This window comes from Balaenoptera acutorostrata, chromosome 6 (assembly GCF_949987535.1).
Source record: "Balaenoptera acutorostrata chromosome 6, mBalAcu1.1, whole genome shotgun sequence".
NCBI lineage: Eukaryota > Metazoa > Chordata > Mammalia > Artiodactyla > Balaenopteridae > Balaenoptera > Balaenoptera acutorostrata.
Window position 1 is genome coordinate 16684536 of NC_080069.1, and position 25817 is coordinate 16710352.

The window sequence follows — 25817 nt, forward strand, 5'->3', positions numbered from 1 at the left end:
AGAGCAAACAGAGCGCGCAATGATCAACCTTTTCAGCTTGTTTGCCCACTCCCCTGAGTTCTTCCCATCCAGGGATCAAGTCCTTGAACAGTGCCTCTGTGACTGTCACCGTGGATACCCCCACCGGGCACACGGCCCAACTCTGGCCTTGCCCAAGAAGAACGCCCCGGCAACCACAGAGGACACCAGCCTTCCTTTCAGCTGCCCCCACAGCCGGCCGGCGCGGGAAGGAATTATGATTGCGCCTGCGCACAGCGGCGGAAGTGGGGTGAGCGTCGACGCGGAGAGGACGCGCCTGGTGCGAGGGCCTGTGTGCGCAGGCGCGGCGGGGACGGAAGGAACGCCCCGAACCACCTCCGGGGCGCGGAGGCTTGTTGGGAAGTTGTGCCGGGTTGGGGGTGAGTTCTTTCTCTTTCCTTCGCAGGGCGTTCGGCTGGTGTCAGAGGCTTCTGCTCTTTTCCTTTTGGTAGAGGCCTGTGGTAACGATGTGAATTTAACCCGCTCAACGCAGGCAGCCCGGGGCTCGCTCTGCAGGGGTTTCACCCAAATGAAGGTGCGGTTACTCTCCAACTCCCACTTCCCATCTTCTGCAGACTCTCCCACGCCCCAGATACACATCCTTTCATTCATTGTGATCTTTTACGTGTGGCCCCGGCTCCTAAGGAGCACGTTTTGGTTGCTGGGACGAGGAGGAGGGAGTGGGGTTAGCAATAACTCAGATAAACCCGTGAGACTTAGGGACAGTAGGGGGAGACTTCACAGAGGAAGGGGGACTCTACTTTGGGTTTGAAAAGGTGAGCAACGGGCAAGAAAGTTTAGACCGAGAGGAGAGGGCCCTGCAGACGGGGTTAAAGGCACGAGGTAGGATGTGGAGGAAGAGATGGCAGTGGCAGCGGCCTAGTTGGGTGGAAGCGTTCTCCTGCACCCAACTTGGCTGGTAGGTTATGACTTGTTTGCTTTGTGACATGTCCCAGACTGCAAGGTGTTAAAGGGTGGGGAACTGGTTTCCTGGTAAATAGAAATGATAATGGCCTGTTACATACTTCAACTGAAAAGTAGTTTCATTTCCACTAATTTTCCAGGTGAACTAATTCAGCCTTGAGGAGGCTTTACTTTCACTGCAGTGTCCTCAGTCTTCTAGAGCTGAGGAGGTATGGTGTGGGTTCTGACTTCGAAGGTACTGCTCTTACCTTTGCCCACCCTTTCACTACTATCAGACGCTGAAGAGTGGCCCCTCCGAGCTTTACATAAGGCCAAATCCATTGTCCAGTTAATCAGTTTTTATCCTGGGTTTGGTTGTTCTCCAGACCTTGAATCCAGATATGCATGGACTTGCTTAATTTGTTATCCAGTAGCCGGGGTTAGGAGATTCCCCACTTGTCACTCTTCATTCTTTTGTAACCCAATAATGGGATGGTTTGGGCCATACAGGCGATGCTGTTAGGCTTAACATTTATTATGAGTTGTCTGTCTTCATGATTGTCAAGCAGAATTTAAAGTATAACTGTGTACGGTGCTTGTATAAGTATTGTTCACTATACTGTTTTGGAATCAGTTTGTACTGTTGAGGGATCTTACACAGAAGAGTGGCAATGAATTTGCCTTGCAAATGATGTTTTTTGCTTTTCTGTTTAGTTTTCTTTTCTGTTGCTGACCCTCAAAAAGATATCTGGCTTATAGTGGATGCTGATGAATGAACAGACAGCACCAGTCAGGCAGTCCTGAGAACCATAGGGTTTTCTGAGGAAGGGGGCATAATATTCCAAGCTTGATTTCATCCTCCATTCTGATCATTTGATGTCCCACTGTCTGGCAGCTGATTTGTTTAGTGACCCATTGACCTGAAATACACAAAAGTGGCTGACCAGTGAATTCCAGGGTATCTAAGAAACCCAAAATAGATATGATGGACCCAGGAGACACGCTACAGAGGCAAAAATCCTCTTAAATGTTACTTACCACCTAATTGGTTGTTGTATTAATTATGGCTGGTGAGTACATTTTTATCCTTTCAAGTTTACTTTTAAAATATTTAAAGAACGAGGACTTTAAAATAGTTACAGTCATTTACATTTTTCCAGGCCCTGTTAATCAGTTATGGCTTTTGCAGTTTCCCTGTAATTATCTTTGCTTTCCTCTTCTGCTTTGGTACTTGGGTAGCTTCACATGGCAACTTAACATTTGTAGATCTAGCTAAAAATCTTGGGTGGAGGGAGGGTTGGCTGGTGGTAGATAGGATATAGAGAGGTGTTTTGGCTCTCTAGAGTTAATTCATCTTACCCCATGACCATGGATATTTTGAAAAGTGGCCTGTTTTTCAACTTGGTTGAAACTTCATAAGGTATTAGAATATTTTTCCACTTGGGGGGAAGAAAACAAGTTCTGAAGAATAAGTTTGTGTTTGCAGAATACAAAACTATTATTTCTTAGTAGGTTGTCATTTGTCATTAGAAAAATGATACTTGGCTGAAAGTCCTTGCTTCTTAAAAATCTAAAAACCTAAAATTTGATCCTTCATCCTTTGTCTGATTTATACTTTAGTGGGAATAAATAACCCTATTTGTTGGCAGAGCCAGCAAACCAATATATACATACATACATAATACAGTTTAATAATCTGCAGTCAAGACTTTAGGTGTTTTGTCAATGTACAGTTTGTGTCAGGAAACACTGTCAAAAGACACTTGACTTGATGCCCAGGATAGCCTAGAAAGCAATAAACTCATGCTTCAACTGAATAAAACCTCCACAAGATTTCTTGAGGAAACCAAGGTTTAAAGATAACTGGCTTTCACATTTACTAGGTTGAGTCATGTGAAATTGCTGATAACTGATCAGAAAGAAAGGCTGTTTTCTGGGTAACCCTCTTATAACTGTCAATTAAGAAAGGAGCAGCTTCACTGTTTAAAAAGTTTGATGAGGTTGGGGAAGATTTTACCTATGGCAGTTAGTCATGACTGGACTGTCCTTAGGGCTGCACTGAGGAGACACCACCTCTGGTGAGTTTCTTCTGAAATTGTTTTTGTGGAAGGAAAGGGAGGGGTATGGGGTTTTGCTGGTCAATCAGCAGCTCAGGATAGTTGGGGGAGAGGGTTTCTTCTTCAAGTACCCGTGAGAAAGTTATTTTTTTGTCTTATTTACTGCAGAATTAGAATTCCAGGTCACTGGAACATGTGACTGGTGTGTTCTACATATTAATGCAGCCTGACCATTTTCTATTAGGTCTAGAGATAGACTTGGCTAAGATGAATCAATTCTATTTGCCTTAAAGCTATTAGAATACTTTTTTTTTTTTCTGGGCCTGTGAAATAACTTTGGGCCAGAGACTGAAACAGCAGACAAAGGTAGCAGTATGTCTAGTGGACAAGAGTGGCTCTCTAGAGTCTGTGATTATTAACTCTGCATTACGGTACAGGTAGGCGTCGCAGAACCTTAATAATTTTCAGTGTTCCTGGCAACTAAATTCTTTTACACCTAGGTACTACATAGCATGGGGGATGAGAAACAGTCCCTGTTCATGGCAGTGTTCTTCATTTGACAGTTCTGGCTCTTGAGGTCTGCCAAGTATTTTAGGGGATAACACTTATCCTTGAACTTGTCGGGGTCTAATGAGTGAAACCCAGCCCACATTAAGGAGCATATGTCAGAACATTAACTAAACTGGGATTTCTGTAATTATTACTTCTTTCTTGGTTACCACCTGGAAGCTCATAAAGTGGCTTCACTTTTATAACTGTGGACCCAGCATATTTTTTATATACAGATATATATCAACTAAACGAATCCTATTTTTAAAAGACATTGAGTCAGACTTAGTCCAATGAGAAGCTAATTTCACAAGGTTGAGGGGTGCCTGTCACCCACTGGCTTTTAGGAATGCATGTTTCAAACATCTTCCTGAGTGCAGAGTGAGACATGTCCCTACAGACACACTAGACTTGATTGCTGAAACCAGGTCAGTAGAAACCATTGAAGTTTATTGGCGGTCACAATGCTTACACTGTATGCAGCAAACACCCTTACAAGTCTATCCGCGACCTGATCACACAAGAAAGGATTCACCACACAGTCGCCAGAGGAGAAGGAAAAAAAAAAAATTAACAGGCTTGTTTCTGGGGGCAGAGGAGAGAAATAAAAAAAAAACCTAATTGATGAGTGTCCCATGGGCAAGAGCTGAACTAGAGATGCGTACAACTAGCAGCAACAATTGTGGAAAAAGTACAAGGCAAATAGCTTTCTCCATTAATTTTCCTCCGTAGGTTAATTTTTTTTAATATTCAAAACATTTATTATGGTTTTCATTTTATAAAAATGTATATTTTTAAAGGGGTGGGAGAATGTTAAATACTTCATGCTAGGCAGACCTTGTTATTAAGAACCCCTCCGCTGTAGTAACTTCCTCCAGTTCATACATTCACGAGTGCAGGGAACATATATAAATATCCACACGCACACATCCACACACACTGCCTCAAGGGCTGGGGAAGACTAAAAGTTATTGGCCGCACACGACTGGGCCTCAGGTGACCTCATCCAAATCGCTCAGCAGGAGAGCAACTGGCTCAATTCCTTCTCTCTGGTCTCCACTTGTACAGAGACCAAGAACCCTAAATCGAGTTACATCTGGCTTTTAAAAGCAGGAGGCGTATGTCTGAGGATGGGGATAAGCAAAGTGGGAAAGAGGAGGAAGCTAAGAACACCAAACACTTTTAGCTGGAGTTGTCTGTCACCGCAAGAGGCCAAGGGACCTAGGGCAGCATCTAGGTAGAAGGGGGAGGGATGGTGCTCCGCATGGCTTAGAGTTCCTAATAACAAGGGTGATACAGTAACAGGAAGTGATAATTTGGGGGGCAAGGAAAAGGTAATAAGAAAAAATATACATTTGGAATTTTTACTTTTTTTTTTCTTTTTTTTTTTTGCCTCTCTACACTGTGTCACTAAATATATCTCTGCACGTTCACACATCCTCGTCCAGTAAAGCTTCAGGCCACCAGAATACACATTTTTTCCTCACTCGCATACATAACCCCTCACATCAGCATTGGTGCACTAGACTCTGTAAAAATTTTTCAGTCACACTTTGTTTTTAAACTTGAGTCAATATAAACCTTGTTCAAAATGTTATGAAAAAATGTACATGTTTATACAAGGCAGGTTGTGACAGGACACTGGGGTTCTTTCCCCGTGGGCGGCCCCAGGAGGAGGGGGCTGGAGTCTCACACATTTGTGTCTTTATCTCCTCCCACCACCCTTCCCACCCAATCCCCCAGGAACCAGCAGCGCCCTGCCCCCCTAGTGAGTGCACTCACACCCCTATTCCCTGGGGAAGAAGCTAGCTGACCTTTGCCATTTTCCCCACACCCCTGGAGGAGGGGGCCAGGATCAGCCAGGCCCTCTCCGTTGTAATTGTTCGCCCCTCTGGGCCAGACCAAAGGGACGCTGCTCTGTACAGGTAGAGTCCAAGGAGGTGTCAGCTCATCATATCATTGCTATTCACGCCGTAAGTGGAGTTCTTCATCGAGTCGTTGACTTCTCGACGGAATGCCGACAGATTCTGGGTGAACCTACAGAGAGGATGCATGTAGGTTGGGGGAGCAGGGTGGAAGGGAAAGATCTTTGCCTAAAATGTTTCTAGCAGACAAGTGGCTACTGTGAGGCAGAACGTATGAATCGGTTATGTTTCTAAGGTCAGTTAATCTCAGTCTTAAGACTTTAAGGGAAAGTTGGGCTAGTTTTGCACCCCTTTCTACCTGACAACTTCATGGCAGGCCTCGAGATCTGGTCAAATCTGGGGCTCTGAGGATCACCTTGGGTTCATGACAGCACAAAAGGAGCCTCACTGACAGAGACGGGAAGTAACCCTCACGAAGTGAGGGCTGGGAGAGGATGAAGCTGTCTCATTTCTTAATGCCAAGAGACCTGTGCTGTCAAGTATGGCAGCCATTAGCCACACGTGGCTGTAGACTACTTGAATTGTGCTCAGTGCAACTGAGGAACTGAATCCAATTAAAAGAAATTTAAAATTCAGTTCCCCAATCGCACCTTAATTAAAATGCCGTATTTTAAATTAATTAAAATTAAAGAAAATTTAAAAATCAATTTAGAAAAACCTGACGTTCAATTCAGTTATTGGACAACTTCTAAGTATGTTTGGAACAACTTGAGTATGGGACTCTAATTGCAACTGTAAGTTTTACGAAATCTAAATACAAATCAAGTATTTCCGATGAAAATGTAGCATATGAATTGAGATGCCCTGTTAAGTGTAAAATACACAGGATCTTGAAGACTTAGTACAATAAAAAGAATCTTGAAATTCTCAATTTAAAAATATTGATTACACATGGACATGATATTATTTTGGATACATGGGTTAAATAAAATATATTAAAATGAATGCTGTCTGTTTCTTTTTACCCTTTTTAGTTGTGGCAACTAGAAAATTTAAAATTACTTTGTGGCTTGCTTTTCTATTGGGCAGTACTGCTTTAGACGGCCTCTAAAAGACTTTTAAGGAGTCTCCCTCATTTCAATGATTTGAAAAGTAACACTTGCCTAGGGTTTCTTGCCAGAGCCTTCTACACTCACCTGTCTCTGTTTTTCGTTAGAAGATTTCGCTCAATGCCTTCCATCAGGTTTTCGAAACACAGATGCATAGCCTGCTGCTTCTCTGGTGGCTGGCTGTTCACGATACTGTTCCTTAGGTCAGAAAAATACTGTAGGGCAAAGTGGGGGGGGGCAGTAAGGAGAGAAGATGGGGAAAGGCTGACTAGCCCTCCATCATCTGCAGAGTGGAAGGAGTGTTCTCCTCCAAGAAATGGAATATCTATTAAAATGGGATACTTGTTTTTTTTAAAGTTCAAGCAAGCACCTGTAGGATAATACATCTTTATCTTACTTAAAAATCTAGAATTTTAAATTTGTCAATGCTATGAGGGTCATCTGATCCAGATTCTTTTATAGGAATCTCCAGACTTATGTATGTCTGTTTATGGCAGAGCTGGAACTAGAACTTAGGCCTTAGGTGCTCTGATCTCTAGGTATCTTCTCTTCTTGTCACACTTCCTCATCCTTTCCCTTTTGTCTGAACTGCCACAGGTGCTGACTTCTAACCGTTAAGTGATTATATGCTGTTCAGAGCATGAATAGGACATGCTCAGAAAATGGGCCACTTTCCCTCTTTTACCACCGTGGGGTGTTGCTGTAAGTGTTTCTCACAGTGCCCTGGACACCAGGGAGCTGTCCTCTTACCTTTTCGTTAAGTAGTATCAAGCCGAGCAGGGGCCGGGACATAGACCACTGGTTCCTGCAGTCTTCGAAGATGATGATGTTCAGCACCGTTGACAGCATCTGGAAAGGCAGAATCTGAGGCAGTGACCTAGTGTGTGGCTACTCAAGACAGAATTACAGATTCCAAACAGAGGTGTTTATTAAGTTGAAGGCCTTTTCTACCTAGAGTAAACCAGACGAGTATTTCATGAAGCTTCATTTAAATCTTCTATTACAAGGTAAGTTTTGTTTCTAAGATATTTCCTTTCTTGTTCTTTAAATTGGTTTGAAAATTCAATTAAAAATGGGCCTTTCCAGTTAACCCTGAGTTTTGTGGGTAATAGGATGGGTCAAGTAAATGATTATAATAGGCAAAATCACCTTGCACTATAGCTCCCAGGATCTTTTCTCAGAAGAGAGAGCTTTATAACATTTTGGGGACGTTCACTACTCCTTTAGAGAACAATGTAGACAAAGATGAGATTGGTTAAAATATTATTGGCTAAAAGTCTACTTCCATTGATTCTTTTTCCTTATGTATTTTTACCCGGTATATTCCTGCAAATCTTATTTGTGAAAAGATGTTGCATACAAATAAAATAACGGTAAGCATATGGTTTGATCTCCACGTAGTCAGTTATCTCTTTTTGTCCTGCACTCTTTTTTTTTTTTTTTTAAATTGAAAGCAAAGGTGGTACAATCTTTTTTTGGCCGCGCCATGAGGATTGCGGGGATCTTAGTTCTCCAACCAGGGAACGAGCCCACGCCCTTGGCAGTTAAAGCTTGAACTCCTAACCCCTGGACCGCCAGGGAATTCCCTGTCCTGCACTCTTGTTTCTGTTTTGCAAGTGGCAGTACAAGTTTTACGGCTGGATACTGCTAACTCATGCTCCATTTACAGCAATGGATGAGCAAAGTCACTGTCATGGAAGGAGGATAGTGCTCATGGGATAGGCCCAAGGCATGGAGGTTAGTGTGACACTCGGAGAACAATTCAGAATTTGATTTTTTCAGATTTTCTATATCCATATCCAATGATTACTCAGGTAACTGAAAATCCACTGCAACTTTAAGGTATAAAATTCACGTTGGCAGCATTAACCAGGTGAGATGTTAGTCAAACTCTTCATCTTGCTTGGCCTCTCCTCTCTCACAAGAGAGGTTCTCCCACGGTGGGACACCCACACTGCCTCCGACCCCTCACGCTCCTTACCTGCTGGATCATCTCCGGATGCTGCTGCATGATATGCAGAAAGCGGTCGCTCTCCTGGTTCAGGGGCGTCGTCCTCTTCTTGTTGCTACGTGAAAGCTGCTTGAAGAGGTATGTCACGATGTGGTCCAGGCAGGAGCAGCAGCCTGTGCACACCATGGTGTCTGGAAGAAAGACGGGGAGGGGTGGGATAGAGCAGGGATGCTGAGCTGCTTATGGTGACGTGGGTGAACGTGAGTTGCCCTTAGCTGAGATCCCACAGAGGCCCCCAGTCAGACTGGGAACTGCGGTCAGTGCAGCCAAGGCCACGGCTTGGGATGCTGCCTATTAACCTCTCACCCTCATCGTACAGCAAGGTCCAATTCTAAGTCTGAAAAAGAGCCTGTCATAATAGATAATAATATAAACAATATTGAAATTATTGACTCAGTATGATATGGATTTATGTCTTCTGCTTCATAAAAAATATCAAATAGCTTACAATATAGCAAGTACTTTTATTGTGCTAGACACTGTGCTGAGGACTTTATAGGTTATCATCTCTATTTTATCCTCTTGAGAACTCCAGGAGGTAGGTGTTCCATTTCACGAATGAGTAAACTGAAGTCTGGAGAGGTTATGTGACTTGCCTCAAGGTCACACTGCTAGTCACTGGAAGAGCTGTGATTAGAAGCCAAGTCTGAGGTGTGGGCCTATACTCTGAGTTACCTGGGTGATTGTCACTAAACCCAGCTTAATACAGCCTATCAACACCTACAGTTGGTCAGAGTGGGGCACTGTAATATTTGTTTATCTATGATAGCATCTCCGGGGGAGTGTGTGGTGGGAAGCTGCAGACTTGTCTATTCATTTTACTAAGGGGACACTGCAGCACAGCCTGCAGACAGAGCTGACTAGGTGAGGCACAGGCCACAGGCCTAAAAGAGTAAAGCATGGTGCTTCCGTTCATGCAGAGGTCCCTCTATTTTCAAGAAGCTAAAAAACAGCCTTCAAAAGCAGGGTCTGATACCCTGGCTGGACTGTTCTAGATACGGCTACGCCCCCTGCTGGAGGTAAGTGCGTATCAAAGAAGTGGCCCAGAGCAGAGGTGTGGCTAACTCACCACGACAGACAATCCAGAAGTCATTCTCTGTGCATTTGTAATATTTCGTGATTATTTTGCAGTTGACTTAATCTTCCTATTTATGTTTTGCTCAGCCTAAGATAAAAATGTACTGTATTCTCTGAACATACACACTGACTAAGACTGCTGGAACGCAGCTTGGTAACAAAATGGTTGACAAGAACCAGGTAGAACAGGATGAAAAAACTTACGGAGCTAGCTGTGTAAAACCTTCCACTGCCCTAAGGATAGAACCCAAATGTACTGATACGGCTTAAGGGCAGCCTTTGTGATCTCCAGATTTGCCCCTGCTTCTCTCTCTCCCTCCAGCTTCACTTCATTCCTCCTCTTCTCTTCTGCACGAGTGTGCCAGCCATCTGGATTTCCTGGTCCTTTTTTGCCAACAGGTGCTAGTACTTGCTGTTCTTGCTGCTAGGGAGCTTCTTCCTCCACTAATCTGCTAATGCCGGTTCAGCTGTTAGGTTTACGCTTTGATACCAACTCTTTCAGCCAGCCTTGCAGGACCCTACCTCCTCAAAGCCAGGAGTTTAGGTATTCTTCCCGAGCCCTCCCACAGCACTCCGTACTTAGCCTACTGCTGTGTGTACATAGGTAAGGGTGGTAAACAGGCAGTTGTCTGTTTACATGTCTGTTTCATCTACCAGATAAAAAGCTCCTAAAGGACAAGGACTGATTACTGTATCCTTAGTGCCAAGCACAGTGCCTGGTCCATAGGAGGGCATCACTAAGTATTTGCTGGATGAGAATGTACCCATCAATTATACACTCTGTTGTTAGGATGAGCTCCCCAAAGCAGTCATCCTTTTGGATGCTGGGGCAAGATTCTCCCTTCTGTTTAGTTAAGTGGTAAAAACCAACCAACCAACTCACCCACCCACCCATCCAGGTGCTTACCAAGTGCAGTAAGTCCTTCAGAAATGGAAGAGAGAATATACATGATGACATGAGGTTCCAGGCTTGCAATAAAGTTCATGTGGTCCTGGGTCAGGACTTCCAGTAGTGAATAGTAAGACTGGCTGAGCTTGGGGTAATCCTGTGGGAGAAGGAGGATGAAAATCAGCTTAGGTGCTGCGTACCTCAGCATGTGTGGAGCAAGATCTCAAATAAAATAGCTTAGCTCCCTTCAGATGGCAAGACAGAAGACCTAGGTGGACCCAGCTTCTAGTTCTTCACAGAAACATTCAATCATGGTCTCAGCAGAAAAAAAAAAGAAAGACTGACATGACGTTGGGCTCGGATCCTGTCAACGAAGCTTAGGGCTTACCAGGAGGTCGCTGTGGGGAATAGAGAGAAGCAGCTTGATGAAGGTCTGCAGAGCATTGTCCAGGGCGTCATCCCCATAGAGACGGAAGACTCCAAAATTGACGTAACTCCCACTGAGAGCAGCCTTCAGCATGGAGAAGCAGATGGAGATGCCCTTGAGCTTCAGTGCATAGACCTGATCCTTCGGGACCTCTCCTAGTGTCAGGATGCGATTGCCTGAGTAGACAAGATATATATTTACTCAGTCATGTGGTAACTGACAGTTCACATACCGCCTCAATCCTCTTTGCACCAGCTGGCGCTGTGACACAAGCATACGAGACCCGCACTGCAGAGTGTGGTGACTGAGCTGGAACTCACTTCCAGGGTTCTCCTCCTCTTAAGCACTTACCATACATTGTTATCATCTTGCTGGTTTCTCTGAAGAGTAAGATGCCATTGGGGGAAGAGACATCAAACTGGAGTCGCTGGGATCTGAGCAGAGAACAGAGGAGACAAAGTCAGAGGTATGTTGCTGGAACACTAGGCTACTTCAGGCTCTCCCCTGAGTACGTTAGGTGATACTTTTTGCACAAAGACATGCAGGTTACTTATCCTAATGTGAAATAACCAAGTTAACCCAAGATAACCAGTGATGTAGCTTGTATCTTGAAGACCGACATACTAGATTCAAGTTCTGCTGCTCAAACTGAAAACATTTAAAAGAAACAAAGAAAATGAGGCAGTAGATAAAATTATTCTCTTAAAATTCTCAATTGGCTTCAAGTTTAGCTTTTATCACAGTCACTTCTCGGTCGTACTAACTCACAGCCCTTCAGACTTTAATCTACATTCACCTTTACAGCTTCAGTAGCAACTGAAGGAGGGGTACGAGCATCGTGTCCCCTTTAGAAGAGGAAAAGCTGTAAAGGGACTGAGAATGTTACAAGGGGAGTGAGGCCAGGAGGGCAAACAATGTCAACAACCTGAGTTTGGGTTCCTGACTGTACCCTAGACCAGAGCTCCTCCTCCTTGGTTTGTTCTACTGCTTAGTGAGCGTCACTGACCTCACGGCTGGTAAGGTCTCAAACCCAGAAATCCTCTTGATTCTTTCTTCCTCCCCTCCCTACATAGAATCCATCAAATCCAGCTCTACAATATGCCCTGAACCCACCCATCTCCTATGCGGTCCTTCTGCTTCCACTCTTGCCCCTGTAGTCTCATTCTCCACGTGTAGCTAGAATGACACCTTTAAATAATGTCAGTGATACCATTTTAATTCCTGCTTAATATACTCCAGTAGCTTCCCGTGTAATGAGAGTACACGTCATCCTTCACTACTGCTGTACTAAGTCACCACACGATCTGTCTGACTCGTCGCCTACCTTGACCTCCCCTCCTTCACCAGGCTCCAGCCAGTGGCATTCTGCTGTCTCAAGTCCCAGCAAGTTCATCCCATCTTGGGACCTCTGCACTTGTTTTCTGTTGAGAGTGCTCTTTCCCCTCATCCTTGCAGGGATACCCGAATCTTTCTGCTCATTCATATTACCTTCTCTGAGAGGCCTTCTCTCCTTCCAATTCCCCTCTGTTTTATTACCTTATTTAACTTTTTTCATAGCACGTACCACTGTCTGAAAGGATCTTCCACACTTTTTTTTTTTTTTTACTGTCTGTCATCCCCCCAGAATGCAACATCTAAGTGGGCAGAGGTTTTGTCTGGCACAATCGATATGAAAGTGCCTAAGTGGCAAAGAGTAGATGTTCTTAAATGTCTATTTTATAAATGAATAAGTCTTAACTGTAAGCCTCATGCGAGGCTATAGCTTCTATGAATATTACCCACTTCTTCACTAAGATAGTTTTAAAAGTTAATTCTCAGGGTGCCTTAAGAGGCAGATACAGACCTGAAATTCTAGTGAAGTCAAGGTGCTGGAGTTTTCTTTCCTTTCCATCCCTAAGTTGCTGGGCAAATCTAAAATGTGGTATTTTGGAAATCTTTCTCACTTTTAAGGTGAATCTTTACCAATCCAGCTGTAATCTGCCTAACAAATCCCCTTCTGCAGAAAGAGTGTTCTAACGTGTCTGCATCCCTCAACAGTCTCTATGAAATGTGAACTATGGAATGTGACGGACGTGGCACCGCCACTAAATGTTAACTTTTACACACGTGGGCAGGGAAATCAGAATTTTGGTTGCCAAATTCACTTCTCTTAAGAGTGGCTATCTTGAGACTCTTTTTAAAGTGACTTATTTCCTGCATGCAGCTATGGCTTTGTGTGGTTGGGGACACCCTTCTTTCAAACAAATAAAAACATACACTATAATCTTTTAGAAGTTTTCAAATTTTGATAGCAGTGAATCTTAATATCTTCCACAATCTGCTGAAAACACTAGATAAAGCAAATTATCTTAGGGATCTCTCAGATAAAAGGGCAGTTGTACCCTTTGAAAATCTCCCTGCTTACCTATTATGAACCAATTCAGCCATTAGCTTGAGCACAGGTGTGGTACAGGCTGGATCATGGTACCATAGCTCAATTGCCCGCTGGAGAATTGGCATGTAGGATGGGTAGCTGTAAATGAAAAGCTAAGGAAGAATTCTGAATCCAGAAAGGTACAGAATTTAAAATAATTTCTCAGCACTGGTCAAGCACAAACTGCCAAATTATAGTTCTCTAATTTCCTGTCTCTTGCTTGCTAATCTTAAGAGTCTTTCTAACCAGAAGGTGCTAAAGCCACTGTATGTCCTTTAACTTGTAATAGGGATCTAACGACACACTGTAATTTACATAATGCCTTTCTTCTGAGGAGCACAATATATTTCATATTGTTCTATCCTCTTACCACTTCTGTAATGTGACAGGGAAGCAGCTAGTTCCTTTACATAACTATCTGAGAAACAGAGGCACTTAGATTTGAAGTGATTTGTTCAAGGTTATGAAGTTAGTAAGGTCAGACTTTCCAATTCCTAGTACAGCTGTCTTCTTTTGGTAGATTGAAATGTCTCTCTTTTCTAAGTGTAGCAAAATTCACATGCAACAATTCCACAGGCATTTATAACTGGGACCAAAAGAGAAACTGAGAAGCCACCTCACTCATTTCCCAATCTCAGTGACCAAAGCAGGCAGCATCATATTACTGGACCACTATGGAATGACAGCTTACAAGACATATGGCAGGCCTTTTGGGTAACTCTTCACCTTCTTTTGCCTCACAACTCCTTCCCCCCACCTTCCCCGATGACTTCATCACCCATTCACACTCCAGTCAGGGCTTGCTGTGGTACGCTCCTAGTCTGAGTTAGGATACATCCATTCAAACAGCATCATGAAGCTGGTCTTGGCATTGAAGGCGAAAGCTATCCCTCTCAGGTCTCTTACTAGGCCAACTAGAGTTCGCTGTAGTAGAAGGCAAAAATATGTTAAGATACAAGAAAAACCAAACCTATAACCACCTGATGGGGATTTCACATATCTGTAATCAAATTCTTCCTCCCATCATTCAACAAATACTCCTTCCCAAATATTCTCAATCGATCTCTTCCATACTAGAATGGAATCTTTTCACTTGGAAAGTTAGTTTTGGAAGCTTTTTATACCAAGAGAAAGGGATGGTTCTTGGCCCATCACGGCAAAAATAGAGGATGATAAAATTTTAAGACATTAATGTGATAAATCATATGTAAAAAGTAGAAAAGCAAAAAAGCTTAGTCAAGAAGAGGTAGGGAAAAAAAAAGGCAAAAAAGGCATATTCCTAAAGGTCTGGTCCACATCTAATTACAAAGGTGCCAGTGCCACAGGAATGCAAATGCAGACTCCGCCAGAAGCAAGACAAGAGTCTACAGGTATCTGCCCTTTGGTTGGGGTGTCTGGAAATAAGACTGATGTGCCGGATCTTGGACCTATAAAGTACTAATACTATACTTTTACAGAAAAAGAGTGAGACCCAATGAGGTCAAATAATTTGCCCATAGTTGTGCTGGTAGGTAGCAAGAGGGCCAGGATTAGGACTTATAACACCAAGACTCCAAATCCAGTGCTCTCTTTCTCAGTAGAACTTTTACTAGTGGGCTCTGAACAGCAATAAAACTGCTTTCAAAAGCTAACAATCATCAGTAGGCACAGTTGGGTATCCTGACTCATTTATCAAAAATGTCTGCACTTCTGCTAACAGTCTGCTTTAAGCAAACAGTTCTATTCCTGAACAGATACCATAAGCTCAATTTTAAGTCTGAGACACGGGCAATCTAAAGGACTTGTTATATGAGGCATGACAGATACGGTGATGGTTGTAGTTCATGGCCAAGGTGGTTCTTTCATTAATTTTACTTGTTTTTTGATGGGGGAAAGGGCTGATATTCACTGATATCCCTCACTTATCCTTGACAGAGGTTGATACTCTATCCTGTTACTGCTCTGTTCCACATTAACCTTAGCTTTGAATGGTACCCATCTCAGACCCCAGAACACTGGAGTAAAGAGGAGAGAGTTGGGCAAATGGTGTTGCTCTCTGACTTCCCTGCTAATCTGGAGAGAGAAAACTAAGAGGCTTTCTAAAGATGAAAAAGGAGAATTTTAGAATGTCAGGTAAAGTCTGGCATTTTGGGGGGCAATACCCCTGGGCTATTTGGTGGGTCTAAAATTCAGTATCAGTGTCATTATGAACACTGCAAAAAAGTCCTACAAATATTAATAGTCTAGTGTTTTCTGGTTTTGGTACAGAGATCTATAGGTAAAGAGAGCAGGTGTGCATGAAGTAAAAAGATGAGGAAAGCAAAAAACCAAGAAATGACCATTCTGACAGCCAGAAATCAATAACTAAAGGTAACTTTAAAATTCCATTTGTATGGAAATTCACAAACCCTTCTAAATGACTCATGGGTCAAAGAAGAAATCTTAATGGAAATTAGAAAATACAGAGAACTGAATGCTAATGAAAAATGTTACATATCAAAACTTGTGGATTCTGGAGACCTGTTCCACAACAATATGAATATACTTAATGCTACTAAACCATTCACTTAAAAATGGCTAAGACATTAAGTGTTATGTGTTTTTTATGCCAATTAAAAACAACAAAAACAAAACCAAAAAACACTTGTGGAATAATATACCTAGAGGGATATTTATAGTTTTAAATGATTACATTAGGAAAGAAGGGCTGAAAAGTTAAGAAGTTACAACCACAGAACAACACCAAGGAAAAAGTATGAAGATAAAGATTAAGGGTAGAAATGAATGAAATACAAAACACAGATAAAACGGAGCTGAAACAAAGCAAAAAGTAACAAATCTCTGGCAAGATAGCTAGAAAAAAGAGAGAAAGCACTAATAAGCAGTATTGAAAATGAAAAGCGGGCATAACTAAATATACAACAGAGATTAAAAAGGCAATGAGAAAACATATAAAATAACTTGATGCTAATACATTTAAAAACTTAGATAAAAAATCCTAAGGGCTGTTTAAGAACACACTTCAACTAAAAATAGAGTTTATAAACTTACACTGGTTCTTCTATTTCAAAATCCTTGGAGTCCAAGAGATTGAGTAGAAAGCTAAATTAGTGGAAAATGTATGGATAAGCACTATCTTCTGCAGTGCGACCCAATCTAGTCTCTCTCAGGGACTGCCCTCAACCAGAAGCGATCAATCAGTGGGTGAAGGACTCACCTTTGCCTCTTGCTCGTTGAAACTATTAGTACTAAACATCTGGGCCACAGCCTCAAACGCCGCTGTGAGCGGCAGCATGAACTGCTCATACTGATCTTCATCCTCTCCTGCAAGGAAGACAACCCGGGCTGTGACCCCAGTACAAAAAGATGCAAGGCTGTGTATGCATGGAAAATAAGATGGTATGACAGATGAGCAGACCCAAGGATAATCCAGAGGGGTTCCTTGATAATCCCGATAGGTACTAGTAGCAATTTCAGAATAAAATGTATGTATAGAAATAATTTTTAAACTAGAAAAATCATCACGGCAGAAATCATCTAGTCCAGGGATGACCCAATTTTTTCAATACTGAGATTCAATATCGGAGATTCTGATATGTACAACGTACTATGTTGCTTATGTTTCCTTAATTGAGAACTATAGTCAGTTGAGAAAGGACTGAGGCTGGGGTATGAGAACTAGATGAGACTTGAACTTGAATCAGGCGCTTGTGGAGGCCCTTCTTTTTATACCTTTCTTTTTTTTTTTTTAAGTAATCTTTCATAAACATAGAAGGTTTTATAATGTAATTTTAGTAGGATTAAATTTAAATAGCTAAAAAATTATGATACTATTAAGCTTCAGTTATAAGTTGAGCCCAAACTGCTAATATCACAACCAGGGCCAGAAAGGTGCTTAAGCCTTCCTGGTTCACATGTGCCAGTGAAGTGGGTACTGAGGAGTGCTGGCCGTCTCAGGTGGGTTGCACCTCAATGTGGGAGGAGGGGATTATCTGGCCAACAAGATGCATTTAGGAATCTCAATTCTCAGTTCCCTTATTTTGTAGATGAGAATTATGAATAGAATTTTAGAACCACTGCACATCAAATGAAAACTTCAGACTCATACTGTTTTTCTCTTCCAGTTACAGGGACCATGATAGCATGATCTGTTCTTGGTGAAATTAGACTGTTATTTCAGGTAGTTTTGTTACTGTTGAAACAACAAAAAAGACCTCCCCCACATCTAGTTTTCTAGCCTCAAGTGAAAATTTAGAACCATGACAGATTACTTCAGGAGCCTCTAGGATTTATTGCAGTACCTAAATCCACCATGAGGAGACGCCCAAGTGCTGTGTAGAAGGTAGTTCGACATCGCATGTCTGTCAGGTTGGACTGATTGTTAATACCCAAAAATGAAAAGTGCTCGCTCTATAGAAAAAAAGAAAACAAGTTAAAAAGATAAAAACATGGGTAAGAGGTAGAATGCAAGCCAGTAATTTCAGAATTACTGAGCCCTTTCAAGCTAATGGCTCTATTATCATTCCTTAAGGGTATAAGGGGTATTAAAATTTTTTTAAAAAATCTATTGTTATTGTTACCTACAACTAACTTATCTCCGTATGAGTAACAGTCGGTGACTTCACCATAACTCAGGTTATCTGGATCCCAAACAGCAGCTCTCACGACAGTAAGTGTAACCTGGCAGTGGGACGGGAGTCAGGGCACAGCCTTTGGCAGCAGCAGCGCCAAGGAGCTCAACTTAAACATCTCCCTTGTTTGCTGAGAGAGTGTGTGTGTGTGGCTGGAGAGCAGAACCAGGAAGAGGGGCTCAACCACTCACCGTGTGATTGTTCAGCATGAACTGTACCGCACTCAGCTTCACTAGTTTCCTTACACTACTGTATGTAAAGGCAAAGGAAGAGGGTCAAGGAAAGTGTGATGCAAACTAAGAATCTTTAATGCAGGATGAGCACTTTCTAGGTTAGACTACTATCAATTCCATACCCAGCTATCTTATTTTTCTTAACCATTTGAGTATGACACTGCCAAATGGGAAAAACAGGTGTTCTCTTCTAAGCAGCATTTAACTGATCAGTGAGAGAATACCCATACCAAAGTCCTATCTGTAAGAAAAGAGATAAAACCCAGCAGTTTCCCCCAAGAATCATGATATCCTAGAGTAACTTTTCTCATTGGGGCTGCTAGGGCTTCTAATTAAGCCCTAAAGCCCGCGTCAGGCATCCACTGTGTGTGGTGAATTAACCTCTCTCCTATGCATTTAGAATGAGACTAGCTATGTACGTACGATCTTTGGGAGAACTGAGAAAAAAGTCACTCACATCATTTTTATAGGGTTTACTTCTCTTGCAGACCCCTGGTTGTGAAAGGCTGTCTTAGAGCAATTCAACCTTTACAGCAGACTGAGTCCAAGTCAAGGGGAAGTGTAGTGGCTACTTTTATTGCAAAGTTTGTAATCAGGCGGCTTCTACCTATAAGCTGATAGAAAAATTAAGATGGACTTTGCTGCCACCTATGCTAAAACCTTGGCTACAAAGAGTGTGTACCTATCAGACAGACCTGTTGGGTATTTCTGGATCTTAGAGATAGCCAGGAATAAATCTGTGGTAGACTATTAGCTTGTCAGTTGGCTCATTTTTTAGGGTCTGGAATTATTCCTGGATTCTGTTTGGGTATTGCCTTTGGTTCCTAGGAGAATGGAAGATACTTTTAAGTACACATACAGCTAAATTAAAAGAGAAATGGAGGAGGCCATGATTTCTAAGACTGTGGCACTCCACAGTTCCTGTTTTGCCCAGAAGCCAGCTTAGAAAAGGATATCCAATGGAGAGGTCATTGAGAAGCTGTAGTGTCTTGGAGGTGATTGGTTCACAACGGCCCCAGTACTTCAGGTTGGTGATGCTGGAGGACAAAAAGAAAAAAAAGGCAGGAGACACTTTTGATATGCCTGGTATCTTTGTGAGTTGGGAGAAGAAGAAAATCATCCATCAAGAATCACCACACATCTGCATCACCAATTCACAGACATCACAACCACAAAAAATGGGTATAAAATCTCCGTACTTACATTTGGTTGACTAGAAAAATTATCCTTCAGATAATCTTCACTACTTGGTTCCAAAGCTACACTGGCCCATACCCAGGCCCTTGGAATTCTGGGGCACTCCAGGGCTGATTTCTGCAGCAAGGGTAAGAGATTTCTGCGGCAGTGATAACATGCAGACGTATGCAATTCTGCACCTGCACCATCCACTGTCAGCTGCAGAATTCTAGTAGCCCTTGCTTCTGGATTCTTGGCTGGCAGAGTCCTTTAGACCCCCTTTGCTTTTATCATCTTAAATGATTAACCAGCTCATGGATATGAGTGTTTAGGATTGGGATGGTTGGAAGGAGGCAAAACGTCACATTGCACACAGCCCTGGGTAATCTATTTATTTGGCTCCTAGTGTGTGCTTTGATAAATTGAGCTCCTAAAAAGGGGGAAATGTAAACAAAGGGGCATAACTTAAAAAACAAACAAACAAACAAAAACAAAAAAGGGCCAATCAGGAGCTCCAACTTCGATGACAATCCAAACAATAGCACTAGATTTTGGAGATTCAAGACTCTCAGAGGGTGTTAACGCTTCTTGAGAGGAGTAAGCCTGTTTTAGAGTGGGGCTCTGCTCCTGGGGGCACACCTAGTGGAAATCAGTGCCAGAAAGTGAAAGCCCACTCTGGGCATCCTAGCAGCAGGGTGATCTGGTGAGGAGCTGAGCACCAGTCGCTGGGGAGGAAGGTCTGTTTTGCTAATGCCATGGCAGGGCTTCACCTGTGATTCCAGAGGCTGTAGATGAGATTCCGTGTGAACAAAATGAAATCCTTGCCTTTACAAGCCTGGAATGCTCTGGGGCCGGGCCATATCTCTAAGCACAGCTTGTCACACACTCAAATGCACAATTTTCTGACGCAAACGATCAATGCTGGAATACCAAGGCACTGGCAGCACAATGCCAAGATCACATTTTACAGTTGCAACAGGATTGCAAGGGACTCTTGCTGATGGCAAGCCAAAACACTTACATTTTTCCTATGAAGACGCTTAGGACCATGGTCTCATCATTCAAGCCCAGAACTTCTGAGAGTCGGCGGTACAGCTGGTGGTGTGTTTAGGGAAGAGAAAGTAACCAGAAAATATGGATTAGAAAAACCATATCCCAGTATTGTTTCTGTCCTCATTCAGGAGGCTAAGATATAAGAAGAAAACGGACAACAATGCTGGGGAAGTCTTTACTGAAGGAATGAGCTAGTTTCTAAGTATTACTAAATACTGGATAGATGCTGAGTTATCTTCAACCCTGAAATTACAAAAAGACTGTCAAAACCTTCTGTTGTTCTGAACATCAACTCATGTACAGAGACTGAGAATTGCCAATTTGGGGGAGACCAACAGATGTTTTGACTGGTCATTTATTAAGCACATGAAGTACTAGAAAAATGGACCCAATTCTTTGATGAGTCTCCCCAAATTCTACAGACCAAGAGGAACTATTTAGTTTATTCTGATACATAAAATCTGGAGATTGCACCTAAACTGCTCTCTGTCATTTCTCTTAATCAGAAATGCCACAACCAGAAGTGAGAACTAAATGGAGCCAACTGAGAGTCTGTTACCTTAGAGGATTTCTGCACCTGGTCCCCAATGTAGATCTTACGAAACTGTTCAAAAAAGCTCAGCATGGCCAATTCTAGTTTCTCGTTACCCGCCTGAGCCAAGCGAGAGTCTGTTAGGTTCATCAGCTGGAGCACCCTAGAGGTGGAAGAGCAATGATTCTCTCAACAGCAGGATATCCTGGTCACTGCAGAAAACCAACCTCCCCTGAAATAGGCACACATCCCCTCTCCTCACCCATCCTATTGGAAAGGCATTCTCTGCAGGCTCTAAGCTCCACTGAAGGAACAAAATTCTCCATTTCTGCCCTACAGGAACCTCAGCCGAGGAGTATGAATGAACAGTTACATGTTTAAAACTTCTAGTCGCCTGAGACTGTAGATGGAGGCAGAACTCATAATTGCTTAAAAATAGTGGAAAAAACACTAGTACCAGGGTAATGGTCATCCTTGAAACTTCTGTGAGACCTTGAGTAAAGCAACTTATTTTCTGAGCCCCACTTCCTCATTTATAAAATGAGGTCGATTGGACTAAATACCAGTGGCTCTCAATCTTTTTTCTCATGGAGCCATAAAAGGAAAGGAGACACATGAAGGACGATGTTCACAGGCAGGTAACACTTCCAGGGACCAAGAGCAGATATGCTACCTGTGACTTCATCCCTCTTCCCTGCACCCATCCCCTCAAAAGAAAGCATACTGGAATGCTGGGATGAATAAGAATGATGCGATTACAAGTGAGTCATTTGGCATTTTGATAGTGTGAAAATAGGTAACAAACTATTTGTGACATCATGTGTGAATTGGACTCATTCATCGGGTTGGAACACTCAAGTTGAGAACCAGTATATGAGACACTGTCTAAACTCAATCTATATTATGACACACAGTATCACAGCAGGCTACAGAATCAGAAAGGTACTGGATTTCATCTTTATTAAATCTTTGATCAACTCTTCAAAAAATGCCAGTGTGATATGCTGTGGAGACTTTAGTCAGGATTAAGGCACCTAAGGGCAGATGGGGCATCTGATAGATAAAGTGGGGGTGGAAAGAGACAAATGGGGATTTTCTGAATAAGAATAAAAATTATGGATTGAAATGTCTGGGGACCAATAAATTCTAAGGCATCATGTTAAAATGTGTTTATCTCTAAGGAGAGCATCTGAAAGTTTAGAACCCTTCAGGGTAGCAGTTCTCTGCAAGGTAACAAAACCACTTTCATAAAAATACTAAAACATTATTTGCCCTTTCACTCGCATTCTCACATGAGGGTGCAGTGGGGTTTTCCAGAGGCTATAAGACGTGTGGTATCACAACAGACTGAATGAAGAAGCAGAGAGGAGAATCCAGCAGACTTCTACTATGCCAGACATTAAAACAAAGCCAGTTTTCTCATTCACTTCTTCTGAAAAAATAGTTATTAAAAACAACATATGTTGACATGAAATGGGCTTATTGTTATTTTTAAACAAATTCATAAATATTTTAAAAACTTCTCAGTTTTACTTTCTAATACGATAAGTATCGATAGATATAGCTTACATAAACAGAAGCTCTTTGAGGGCCTCCATGCTTTTTAAGAAGGTAAAGAGTCCTGAAGAAAAGGTTTGAGAACCTCTGCAGGCTATTAAAAAGTCCTGCCTCTTTATTTCTATGTTAAGTAAAGTTTCAGAAATCACTAAATGCTCATTTATAGGTTTTTAGTAAGATTAGAATCACAGACACGAAGTAACTTGAGATCCTGTACGAGGGAAAGTGTATGGTCAAGAGATTTGAAAGGCTGTAGAAATTCTGTAATTCCATCTTTGGGGATAGTTGAAGACCCACAGTTTTCTATTAGACTTACTCTGGTAAGGCAAAAGCAGTCCACATTTCATTAACTCTGAGATACTGCACTTAAACAGAACTAAAAGCTACTCTCCACTCTGTATCCAATATGCTTAATTCTATATCCATCATTTCCTTTGCTGAATTACTGCAGATGGTTTTTTAGTAAGGACTGTAGGCATAGCTGTTGCTGTACTTAATAAAAGGTTTGAATTTGAACTTGTAACAGTTCTTCATGGGCAATCAGCGTCATAAGATTATATTTATATTCTATAAGTGGGGAGAAAAGCACTAACAGAAGCATGTCAAGTTCCCTGGTCTCATGACCCAAAAGGGGGTGGGAGGGTCACAGCAGTGAAACAGGAAGCCTCCACGGGAGCACTTACCGACAGACAAGCTCACCGTCCATAGCATCTTGCTCGTCAGTGCTGGCAAAAGAGACCCGGCCACCAATCACTGCACCAATGATATAAACCAGCCACGTCAGCCTTCCTGCAACAGGAAGAAGACCCATTAGTGTCACCACCAGTGATCATTTCATGAAGAAATTCCTCACTGTGAGGTTCATTTCTTACTATGAGCTTCCTTAATCTCAAGAAACTGAAAAAGTCATAAAGTTTAACTGTTCTTCCAGAGAATAGCTACTCCTCTGCTCTGGTAAGGGTGATGCCAAGGGCGAAATTCATTAGATAACCAAGGCTCCCCTATCAGACAGGGTGGTTATTTTTACAGTGCAGTACCTTCTTAAAGTTAAACATACCCGCTGCAGGTATGATTTCAGTTGCTCCTCCCTAGTTCCCTGTGGCATTTATTATCAAATATTCCTTTGTGTATATGGAGCTAACTGATGATGGAAGAATTCTGGGGGGAAAGGTCAAAGAGAGGTAGCAACGAGCGAAAGCGTGCTGACAGCACCTTCTGCCAGGCCCCGTCCGCTGTCCACTCACCCTCCTGCACTGCAATGTCCATGGGGCTGGCGCTGGCACTCTGGAGCAGCTCCTGATAGGACTGGGCAGACTGGTCAAACAACTGCACGAGGAGCGCACACGTCTTCTCATATTCGCAGCGCCCGATTGTAGACAGCTGGTCCAACTGCTGCTGGACCAGACCTGTGTCCTCCAGGGGATCTTCCAGTCCGTCTCTACTCCCAAGGGAAGAAGGAAGGCGCTCTCTTAAAATATGCCTACTGATTTCTCCGTCGCAGCGGTTCTCCTTCTCCATTCATCCACCCCGTGCAGTTGTAGAGGCCCACATCCCAACACCACTTTTTACCAAGGAAGGAAGGTTAAGAACAGGTGGAAGGCAGGTGCCTCAACCTAGCATCAGTCTCCCGTAGGTACGCTCTGCCCACTGGCGTCCAGTCTTCCAATTCCCAGTCGCTTAACATTTGTCTGCCATGATCCTCTCAGTCCTACGCTTCTCACCCCTAAAAGCTCTTGGTTCTCAGCCTCTTGTTTGTTCCTGACTATAGTGAACTTTGTGACTACAAGTAACCTGTCCCTGTGTGAGGCCATTGTGACCAGATGTGTTTTGGAATTCAGAAATCTTCAGATTTTAGGGAGGCACTATGATGCTTCTACCATGTAATATGAACCCTCCCTGGGCTGTGGCATGTCAAATACAATATTCCTGTAGCAAAATGTATAAATATTATGAACAGTCACACGAAGTAGAATTTTAAAAAAATGACTATAAATGGTCTCATATCAGCACATGTCAAGTTTTGCCACCAAATGAGTTTTGTGCCAAACTTCTGAGAAAAATTAATTTTCACATCTTAAATTTCAGAAATGCAGATGAGGCACTGTGGCTCTATACCAGGTCTTGCCTTATCTACTGGTTTCCTAGACTTGAAAGTCTTACCATAAGTTCGCCACGTACTGTTACATCATCGTATGACAACCCAGCAGCAGCAGCACCACGGCAGCGAGCATTTCAGAGCTGTGCGTTTACCATGACCCACACACGAGGCCGGGACACAGTAATGTAATCCGCATCACAACTGTGCCCAAGAGTACACAGCTATTAACCGGCTACGTGGGCCCAGAGCCCATACATGTAACCCTCCCCAGCATGGCCTTGCTGAAACTAGCTGAGTCCTCAGGAATAGAAACTATGCAGCTAACAGAACAGTGCTTTCCAGTGGGCTTCACAAATACTCAAGATTTTGAAATGATTCAAGTCATAAACAGTTGAGACTATAATTCTTATCACAATTAAATGTATTTGATTCTGAGCAAATTAAGAATCTGAGTTAAAAAACAAAACAAAACACCCCAAACCTTCAGAGTCCAAGTGAATTCCCCTGAGAAATAGCTAATGAAAAAAGTATACAAGATAGGTCCCTACACAAAGAATAACCTCATTCTTTTTTTTTTTTCAGCCACGCCGTGCAGCAGGTGGGATCTCAGTTCCCCGACCAGGGATCGAACCCATGCCCCCTGCAGGAAGCTCGGAGTCTCAACCATTGGACCGCCAGGGAAGTCCCTAGAATAACTCCATTTTATATAGGTCATTTCTAAAGGGTCTGACATTTCTTTACTATAGATTTCTGGTCCAGTTAGTAGTCAAGGAAGACAGAAACCATGTGTCAGTATAATGCAATCAGTGATCGGCTGCCTGGAATTCTTACATCTTCTAGTAAGCTCTGGATTGTGTAGCTTATTTATCTACTTATTTCTTTAGAAGTTCACATTAAGCACCTATATTTTACACATTATAATTGTTGTCATCTATAGCTTATAAATGCTTCTCTCATGTTTGAAGGTAATCAGTGGCAAGGACAAACATTATACTGATATACTTTGTATTCAAAGATACTGCTATGGTTGGTGAAGAAGGGACACGAATAGGATATTAAAGAGAAAGACTCTTCTTTTGGACTTGATGGTCTCCTCAGCTATTGTGCTAACGTGAAAAAAATGCCCATTATGGTGTTAGCTCCAATATGACTCATATCAAGTACGCTTATGCCAGCTGGGTGTCTGATCTCTGGCAAGTCGGACGCCAGGCCCCCTGTGGGGAAAGAGGGAGGCTGCCCC

At 42.6% G+C, this 25817-nt stretch overlaps 1 protein-coding gene and 1 long non-coding RNA gene across 3 annotated transcripts in view; one reads left to right on the plus strand and one right to left on the minus strand.

Moving 5' to 3' along the window:
• Positions 1-332: 332 nt before the first annotated feature.
• Positions 333-25246, plus strand: LOC130708413 (uncharacterized). The gene is made up of 3 exons (XR_009008605.1): positions 333-398; positions 7099-7508; positions 25160-25246. It is a non-coding gene; the product is annotated as an uncharacterized LOC130708413 (long non-coding RNA).
• XPO7 (exportin 7) overlaps positions 3957-25817 on the minus strand; it is an 86685-nt gene continuing 64824 nt past the window's right edge. The window contains exons 12-28 of one of the 2 annotated variants that reach the window (XM_057548394.1): positions 23724-23917; positions 23163-23268; positions 20950-21085; positions 20359-20432; positions 19115-19198; positions 18120-18180; positions 17599-17707; positions 16515-16621; positions 14154-14242; positions 13310-13417; positions 11257-11339; positions 10867-11081; positions 10497-10635; positions 8483-8643; positions 7252-7350; positions 6589-6699; positions 3957-5564 (exon numbers count right to left, since the gene is read on the minus strand). In XM_057548394.1, coding sequence (XP_057404377.1) covers positions 6619-6699; positions 7252-7350; positions 8483-8643; positions 10497-10635; positions 10867-11081; positions 11257-11339; positions 13310-13417; positions 14154-14242; positions 16515-16621; positions 17599-17707; positions 18120-18180; positions 19115-19198; positions 20359-20432; positions 20950-21085; positions 23163-23268; positions 23724-23917 — 1846 coding nt within the window. In that variant the 3' untranslated portion in view covers positions 3957-5564; positions 6589-6618. Of the gene's footprint in view, positions 5565-6588; positions 6717-7251; positions 7351-8482; positions 8644-10496; positions 10636-10866; positions 11082-11256; positions 11340-13309; positions 13418-14153; positions 14243-16514; positions 16622-17598; positions 17708-18119; positions 18181-19114; positions 19199-20358; positions 20433-20949; positions 21086-23162; positions 23269-23723; positions 23918-25817 lie in introns of both variants that reach the window. The other variant, XM_057548393.1, reaches the window with a different exon arrangement.